Source organism: Meleagris gallopavo, chromosome 16, assembly GCF_000146605.3.
Source record: "Meleagris gallopavo isolate NT-WF06-2002-E0010 breed Aviagen turkey brand Nicholas breeding stock chromosome 16, Turkey_5.1, whole genome shotgun sequence".
NCBI classification, from domain to species: domain Eukaryota; kingdom Metazoa; phylum Chordata; class Aves; order Galliformes; family Phasianidae; genus Meleagris; species Meleagris gallopavo.
Window position 1 is genome coordinate 9112300 of NC_015026.2, and position 8591 is coordinate 9120890.

General features: G+C 43.8%; 2 protein-coding genes across 2 annotated transcripts; one reads left to right on the forward strand and one right to left on the reverse strand.

The window, feature by feature from the left end:
* The first annotated feature begins 6 nt into the window (after positions 1-6).
* CPSF4 (cleavage and polyadenylation specific factor 4) lies at positions 7-6717 on the forward strand. Its single transcript, XM_010719603.2, has 8 exons — positions 7-164; positions 1300-1350; positions 1768-1920; positions 2713-2808; positions 2962-3055; positions 3489-3561; positions 4028-4120; positions 5191-6717. Exons 1-8 carry the CDS (start codon positions 62-64, stop codon positions 5257-5259), a joined length of 732 nt encoding a protein of 243 aa, XP_010717905.1. The 5' UTR covers positions 7-61; the 3' UTR covers positions 5260-6717.
* Positions 6718-7385: 668 nt separating this feature from the next.
* On the reverse strand, positions 7386-8573 carry ATP5MF (ATP synthase membrane subunit f). Its single transcript, XM_010719604.3, has 3 exons — positions 8412-8573; positions 7906-8022; positions 7386-7560 (listed from the first exon to the last, which is right to left on the reverse strand). Exons 1-3 carry the CDS (start codon positions 8503-8505, stop codon positions 7532-7534), a joined length of 240 nt encoding a protein of 79 aa, XP_010717906.1. The 5' UTR covers positions 8506-8573; the 3' UTR covers positions 7386-7531.
* Between the last annotated feature and the right edge of the window lie 18 nt (positions 8574-8591).

Below are 8591 nucleotides of genomic sequence, written 5' to 3' on the forward strand. Positions count from 1 at the left end.
ACAGCCGGCCCCCACCATTCCCCCCCTTCCCTCCCGGTGCCGTCGCCCCCCGGCTGCCACCATGCAGGAGCTCATCGCCAGCGTGGACCACATCAAGTTCGACCTGGAGCTGGCGGTGGAGCAGCAGCTGGGGGCGCAGCCGCTGCCCTTTCCCGGCATGGACAGTGCGTGTGGGCGCCGGGCGCGGCCTTTCCTCCCCGGGGTGCCTCTGTCCCTGTCCCGGGGTGGTGGGGGGGTTCCCGGGCCCTGTGCCGGGCTCCCGTCCTCGTGTCCCCTCAGCTCCTGCTGCCCCACGAGGTTCTGCCGGGTGCTGCGTGTCTGTAGTTTAGTTTGTGCCAAGCTGGGATGGAAGCGAAGTTGAGGCGTTCGTGTGAATAAACACTGCTCTCCCAAGCTGTTGTTTTATTTCCCTTTTGGTAGATGAGGTGTTTTGGTGGCAGGGAAGCAGTAGGTCTGGTGTCAGAAGGCTTTCCTGGTTAGTCTGGAGATGGGGGAGGCTCAGGGGAGACTACATCACCCCTACTGCTCCTAAAGGAGGTTGTGGTGAGGTGAGGGTCAGCCTCTGATCCCAGGTAACAGCGGTAGGATGAGAGGTGATGGCTTCAAATTGTGCCAGGGCAGGTTTGGGTTGGATATTTAGAAAACATTTCATCTCCAAAAGAGTGGTAATGCATTGGAACAGGCTGCCCAGGGAGGCGGTGGGGTTACCATCCCTGGAGGTATGGAGAATGTGGGGATGTAGCACTGAAGGACATGGTTGGGGGGCATGGTGAGGATAGGCTGGTTGGACTTAGCAGAGGTCTTCTCCAACCTGTCAACTGATACAAATAGTCCTGGGAGACTCAACATTTTGCTGATGTTCTGTGTCAATGCTGCTGACCTCACGTCGCTCCCTTCAATGCTGTGATTCCTGTTGTTCAGCAAGGGATAACGCAGCAATGATTGGTTTAGGCTGTTCTGCTGAGAAAGTACAAGACTGGAGTTGCCAGAGCTCTGAACACGTTTCACTACAGCAGTTGGTTTAATAGTAATTGTCCAGGCAGCAGAACCTAAGTCGGAAAGTCTATAAACAGAACTTCTGAACTTTGCAAATTTCCCTGCTGTGTATTCACTGAGGAGAATACAGATATTTGTGAAGGCCAGACCTGAACAAAGAATCCATGCAGGAATGTAAACTTCTCAAACCAAAATGCTATTTCTCTTTTGAATTTGAGGACTTGATAATTTCTTCAGGAAGAAAATACTTCGAAAGCTCCTACAAAAGTTTGTTAACGTTTATTGTGTTTCTTCTCTCCACAGAATCAGGTGCAGCTGTCTGTGAGTTTTTTTTAAAAGCGGCATGTGGGAAAGGCAAGTTGTATTTCCAGTACACTTACACTCTCGTAGCAGGGAGGAGAATTAGATTTGCTAGTGCTGGCTACGATAATAATGGGTTTTATTAAGCCGAGGGCTGAGGGAGAGGATAAAAATGAAGGATATTGGGTTAACTCCACAAATTGTGTGTGGTTTGCTGTGGATATAACTGCTATAGTATCTATGGGTTGTGGTTGCTGGGATTAAGAGCTGGAGACTACAGTGCTCAGCTCGTTAGAGGGTAAAACAGGACTTGTCTGGATGTCCTTGTTTGTCATTGCCATTAAAAGCAAGTCATAAGAAAGACTGAATTCTTGTAGAGGCAAGCAAAGCACTGCTGTTGTTGTGTTCCTGCTTGCGCTGCAGATTTTAATTGTTCTTCTTTTTCATTTTCCTTATCCCATCCTCGTGTAGGAGGTATGTGCCCATTCAGACACATCAGTGGGGAAAAGACTGTTGTTTGCAAACACTGGCTACGAGGACTATGCAAAAAGGGAGACCAGTGCGAGTTTCTGCACGAGTATGACATGACCAAGATGCCTGAGTGTTACTTCTACTCCAAATTTGGTAAGAAGCGTTGTAGCTCCTACTTAGTGTTCCTTGCAAGTGTGGGAGTCTGGTGAAGAAGATCCTGCAACATCCCTCTTATTCCAGCTTTAGAATATTTCAGTTCTTCTGTGTCTGCTGACACTGTTTGGTTGTAGTTTTTCAGGTCTGCTTAGCTCTTTTATCTTTTTATTCCCCTAAATCAGCCACGTGTTGTAGATGTCTTCTCTCTCAAGAGCTTGTCACTTTGGGGAAGAGGGAGGAAGTTCACAATGATTACTGGGTTTTGTACTTTATATTCCTCTTTTTACATGAGTTGAGTAGGATGAGCAGTTGGTCTTTGCATGAATCTTGTTTTGGGGAGTTGATGAGCAGCAGAGGGCATGGGGGTGCAAAACTTTTATGCACTTGCTTTCCAGCTCTGGAGATCTGGACATAATGAGGCAACTTGCTGTCAGAAACCTACAGTCTTGTAGGTTTCCTTGGATTGAGGTTAGTGTGCAATTTGTAGTTTCTCCACACTTTTGGTGCACTAAATGTTGGATTTTGTTATTGTGACTCTCTTTCAAGATCAGTTTCCACATTGTTTTTAAAAGCACACATAAATAATCCAGTCTGGTAGAACTTCACTCACAAGGGGTGAGTGGTTGGTGTTCATCCTCTAGGTTAAGTCAGGCAATAAGACTGTTGTGCCTGAACTTACGAATGCTGGTAACAGCTTTGTGGGAGCTACATGATCCAGGTAACATTTTAGGAGTTATTTGATCTTGAGCCTGCATCATTAACTAAGAAGTGCATTTGCCTTTGGTACAGGGGAATGCAGTAACAAAGAATGTCCATTCTTGCACATTGACCCGGAATCTAAGATCAAAGACTGTCCCTGGTATGACAGAGGCTTCTGTAAACATGGTATGTATGTTGTATAGTTGCTGCTTCTGTGGCTATAAATGAAGAGTAGGGTGTTGCTATTATTTCTTTGCATGATCTGCTTTGTGTACCTGCTGCTATTTAACGCTGGAGTGCACATATATGGTACATGAACCACTGAGCTTTGTGTTGCAGGTCCACTCTGCAGACACCGGCACACTCGAAGAGTCATTTGTGTGAATTACCTGGTAGGATTCTGTCCAGAAGGGCCTACCTGTAAATTCATGCAGTGAGTATGTTTCCAGGCTTGCTCTTTAATGATGTTTCCACTGTAAGCTGATGTGTGTCATATGGGGGTGCTCCAGTGCTTCCTGGTGGTCCTGTAGAGAGAGCCAACACTTAGTATAGTGATCTATTTTCACTTGGAGGACGTGGTGCATGTCCTCCCCAGAGAGTTACCAGTAAGACACTGAAGTGGGGCTCAGATGCCATGGTGGAATTGCATGAGCTTATATTACAGAAGACTTTTGGTTACTGGCATATTGTTTTAGCAAGCATAAATACTAAGCATCAGGATGAGAACTGGGGAAAGGAGGTCTGGTTTCCATGAATCTAATTTAATTAGCTGAACATTTTGTTGTTTGGAGTTTGTTTTTTTTTTAACTGAGTGATGCAAAAATGTTGGTGTATAATTTGAAAATCTTTATTTCTGCCTAAAACAGCCCTCGATTTGAACTACCTATGGGAACCACAGAGCAACCACCACTGCCTCAGCCAGCACAAACACAGCAAAAGGTACACAACTCCCCTGCTTCCTACACACACCCATTCTCGAAGCATTTTCCACAATGCTTTAGAAAAGGCCATTATAGCAATGAAAGTCTTACAGTTGCTCTAATATAACGTGAAGATCTAATCACAGAATGTATAACAGAGAAGCATGTCATGTGTGGTTATGCAACAATCTGCCAGTTTTTGTAATCTGCATGACATCTCAGTCATGAGAATGATATTTTAGCAGCCCAAACCAATTCTCTAAAGCTGCTCTTCAGAGAAAAGCAGGATTGCTGGTTTTGTAATCCTTAGTTTTTGGTTTCTTCTCCCTGGTGCTCCAGCTGGCAGATCACCCACACAGACTGGGAGGAAAACGGCTCATTCAATATGTGGGGTGTTATTTTCTCTTGTTAAGAAAATAATAACTGTAAAAAAATCATTGTCCTTGATGCACTTAATGAATCAGAACTCTTCTCCTAACTAACAGAGGACACCCCAAGTTATTGGAGTCATGCAATCTCAAAACAACAACACTGGGAACAGAGGACCCCGGCCATTGGAGCAGGTCACCTGTTACAAGGTAATTCAGAAGGGAGGGAGAGCAGGGGTACCACATTTAAGTAATAAGAACACAGATCACCTGGACTATCTCATGCTGCTTTGCTGCTGGTTGCTTTCTTGAGCAGCAGTTACTATGACTGGACAAGGATATTAAGAAGCTGAATCAAATCCAGTCTTCTGCAAATACAGCTTTTAGAAGCCATATCTCTGTGTAAGGCTACTTCCTCTCCAGTAAATAAGAAAGGATTTAAGGAAGCAAGTAAACTACATATGTGGATGTAGTGCTATAATATGAAGGAAAGTACAGCAGTAATAGCAAAGAGACACAATCCTAGGCTGTAGTAAGAAAGAACAAGTCCAAACACAGAAGCCACAGACACAGAAACAAAGGAAGAAAAACTACTTACTTTTAGAAGACCTCCAGTAAGTAGGGATCTCCAATGAGATCCTCTTGCTTCCACTGCCAACCCTTAAATAAGGTCTGGGAAGGGGTGGATCCTGGCTCTAGCCTTCCAGTCACTCAGATGCATTGCACACACCTGAGCTCCTCTGGGTTGGCCCTGCCTTCCCACCAGATGCTCAATCACTGTGTCAGGCCCTGACTTAAATTTCCACTACAGTGGAGAATGCTGTAATATCAGAGGCTGATGTTTCTCTCTGGCTTTGAATAACCCTAAAGTGCAATGTCACAAATTTCTTGTTTCGATGCACTTTTAACTGTGTAATCCAGGATCAGGTGAGCTCCCAGTATGAATCTCCATTGCAGTACATATTAAGTGGAGTAGTCTTGGAAGCCTCAAATACTGAAATTAACGTTGTATGTTACAGCTCTTTGCAATAGTGCACTTGGATCTGTTCCTTTTGTCATACAAGAACGTGGTACTGGTTGATCCAGAAGCAGCTTTTGCTCCAGGGAGTGGAAATAATCCATAAGTTGTGGCTCTTTTGACACCAGTTCGCTGACTCATTGACTTCACTGACTGAATGCTGCATCTTCTATACGTGGAAAAGCTGTTAAGAGCTGCTTGTTAAAGGCAGCTAGAGAAAAAATCTGTAACCCTAAAAACTCTTCTCTCTTCTTTTTTTCAGTGTGGTGAAAAAGGTCATTATGCCAACAGATGCACCAAAGGACATCTGGCCTTTCTCAGTGGACAGTGAAAGAGCAGAAAGAAGAGTGCAAGGGAGCTATTAACACTGAGAAAAGGTTTCTGCCTTGCACTATTTCTTGAACTATTAATCAGGTTGGTTTTTTAATGCCATTACTGAAAGAACTGGTCAGAGGCTGGCTGCTGCTAAGCAACATTTTTGTAATTGTCCACAACTTTTTTTTATGTTTTAACCTTTTTAAAATAGATTTTGGCCTCCGTCTACTTTCATTGAGCCCTGCTGAAAGGTAGATCTAAAAGCAAACAGACATGCAAACCCCTCACCGGTGCAGCATTCTATGTAAATGCATCTTAACCGGTGTTTTTTTTTAAAGTGTTTTCCTCCTGCCACTTCTCTTTGGAGAACATGCAGCGTTTCAGCACTCCCTGTGGAAGCAGAAAGACTGACTGGGAAAATTAATCCTTGAAATGCCTTCCCTTCAGTGAGGAATTCTGCTGTCCTGCTCTTACAAAGTGAAGCTGTGTTCCTAGATCCAGTCTTGTAGTTGGTAAGGTTGTCCTGGTGATTGACTTAATGCCTCACACACACCAGGCTATACAACTCCTGCCCACTTGCTTTGTTTCTGTGTTTCTTGCTATACTGAAGGTTAGAAATTAATCTTCTGAGCGAGAACTGATTTGGGAAGAATAAATTGGCATCTCTGTAGTTGGCCAAATAATGAGGAGAAATGATTTTAGGAGATTCACATCTGTGTTCGTTTTCCATTTGCAAAAAACACAGGGAAATGAACAGTTTAAAGCGTAGGAACAAAAGAGCCTTTTCTCAGCACCCGTCATTCAGCTCACACCAAACAGGTATTTCTGTAGCCTAGAGAAGACCAAGAAGTGGAGCTGGACATTTTTATGGAACACTGCTTTTAAAAGTGGTAGAACATTCTTCTGAGATCGTACCTCTGCAAGCCAAAACCCATTTGTTTTGCGAGACAACTATTTCAAAAGGGCCAATGATAAAATGTGAATTAAAAAAAACCCCAACAACTTGCACCTACATGAGCCTTATTGATTATAACCCCTCTCATTTGCTGACTGCCTTTATACGTTGTTTTTATTGAAATGTACGGATGGAAAAAGCTGTCTGTGATTATTTTTTTTTAAGTAGGGTAACATGGTTAAATTAGGAGAAGTGACCAGTTGGTTTGAATGGCAGCCATTGTTTCATTGTGTGTATTCAGAGTCAGCCAAAACAGAAGTTTCAAGACTAAGTAACTGTATTACAGCAAACTGTCAAGAATTTTCTTACTATGTTGTGTCCCTTCATGCTGAACAGCAGCCAAACTAAGATGATACCTGCATGTAACTAGGTGCATGGAAAGGGAACAAACCCTTGTGTCTAGTTACCATTCCCATCTAGTTCAGGGAGACTTAGTCTTCACTCCCTGAAAAGATGTTTTCTGCAACTGCAAAGCCTTTCTCTTACTGATAAAGCTCAAGAGATTGTTTGTATTCCTTAGCCAGTGGTTTTCATTCTTGCTCCTATTATGAGAAATATACTGCAGACTGTACCTGAGTACCCAGGTACAACAGGCTTCATAAGATGCACTTGCTTAGTGGAAAGCATGAGGAAGCTAACCAGATGGGGCCAAATCCACAGCTGCTCCTTTAAATTGCAATTGTGCATTTAAGTCAATGAGCAGTTTTCCATTTTTAATGGACTTTCATTATATTACAGTTCTTTTAGGCTTATACCTATTCAGAATACCTTTCCAGCTGCTGTAAGTAATTAACATAGCTGTAGTTTTGACAGAAATGGGTTAATAGGTAACAAACCTGACCCTATCTCAGATGGTGGAAAATTGTCCAAATGCCTCTGGGCCCCAGGTGACAGATGGAGAATTACACAGCCACACCAAGCCTCTAAAAGCTCAGATATTCTTCTTTAAAGTATTATATCCTTTCATCTAGTTGTCCAACCTTCAACAGCTAGACCAGCAGAAGTAAAAAGCATTTGTTTGCTTCTTATCAAAGAGTTAAATACAAACCATTTGTCATAATTTCCCCAATTCATAATGCAGCCTAGGTAGCAGAAACTTTTCTCAAACTTATCCTTGTGAGGTGCAAAATTGAGAAGACAAACTCACCCACGTAGTAAAATAAACAAGCCATTTATGACAGGCTCAGTTCAGTAAGTGTAAAGTGTATGCACTTTATTATTGGTCACAACAGTAGAGATTTTTTTTTTAAATGAATGACAGTTCAGTTGCCTTCTGCCAGGATGAATGTCCCAGTGGCCACAAGCTGCACCTTCACTTTCTGAATTCCGTGTTTCAGTGATACTTCCTGTGACGGTCATGCTCTGTATCAAAGTAAAACAACAAGAAGTTGCAAGGAAAAAAAAAAAAATCCACAGATTTCACACACACAAAGAAAGCACTCGGGGGGAAATCTAAGCGTGTAGTTCCTAAGCACCATCAGGTTAAAGAGGCAATAAGAGCTACACTACTTTCAACACCAAGGAAATATGGGTTATCTGACAGTTATAAGTATTCAATTTACTTGTCCAGACAGCATCAGATTGAAGTGGCAACACTTAACGTGCTCTTTGATTGAATTTCTAAGAGCAGTTACAAAGTTTACTGTTTTCACTGCCCCAGGCAATCACCAAGCTGCACTGCCCACATTCAGCCATAGTTTTACTTACTCAAGTGACTGTAGCTCCAGATGTAGCTCATGACAACATACCCTGCGAGCACCATACTGATACCACCAAGGCCCCCTTTCTTCACATTGATGTATTTATTATAATACCTCTCATAACCTGTGGAGAAGAAAGGAGGTTTTCACAGCAGCCAGATAAACGATTTTCTGTGCCAGAAAGAAAGATGCTGATTGCACAAGGTAAAAATGCTTCTGATGAAACACCCAAGGGTCTCAGAATCAAGTCCGAGAGAAAGCAACGTGTGTGTTGGTGAAGCACAGTGTCAGTGCAAGCCCCCCAAAAAAAGATAAAAACGATCTTTTCCCCTAAACGTTACCACGGCTCTAACAAGCTCATGGTACTTCGGGATTACCTGACTCTTCAATACTAACACATACAGTACAGGGACGCCTCGTTTATTGTTTTTAAGCCGACGTAGCGGCCCGTCCGCGCTTACAGCACAGGGCACCGCTCGGAGCCAGCTGGTGCCACAGCCCCGCCTCGCTCACCTCTGCGGAAGGCGCCCACGATGCCGCCGGGGGTGAAGTCCCTCATAGCCAGCCAGGTGGACAGCTGGCCCAGCTTGACGTCCAGCAGCTTCATGTCCTTCAGAGGAACTGCGGGACAAAGAGACAGAGCGCGGTCAGCGAGTGCCGAGGAGCCGCGGTCACCTTGGCGGCCCGCAGCAC

What these genes read in the sequence shown, in the direction of transcription:
- CPSF4 (XM_010719603.2), top strand. Translation starts at nt 62, where the DNA reads ATGCAGGAGCTCATCGCCAGCGTGGACCACATCAAGTTCGACCTGGAG. An exon ending in CCTACCTGTAAATTCATGCA is followed by an intron (nt 3,056 to 3,488) that starts GTGAGTATGTTT and finishes TGCCTAAAACAG; the next exon opens with CCCTCGATTTGAACTACCTA. An exon ending in AGCAGGTCACCTGTTACAAG is followed by an intron (nt 4,121 to 5,190) that starts GTAATTCAGAAG and finishes TCTTTTTTTCAG; the next exon opens with TGTGGTGAAAAAGGTCATTA.
- ATP5MF (XM_010719604.3), bottom strand. Translation starts at nt 8,505, where the DNA reads ATGAAGCTGCTGGACGTCAAGCTGGGCCAGCTGTCCACCTGGCTGGCT. An exon ending in CGTGGGCGCCTTCCGCAGAG is followed by an intron (nt 8,023 to 8,411) that starts GTGAGCGAGGCG and finishes TCTTCTCCACAG; the next exon opens with GTTATGAGAGGTATTATAAT. An exon ending in CTGGAGCTACAGTCACTTGA is followed by an intron (nt 7,561 to 7,905) that starts GTAAGTAAAACT and finishes ACTTTGATACAG; the next exon opens with AGCATGACCGTCACAGGAAG.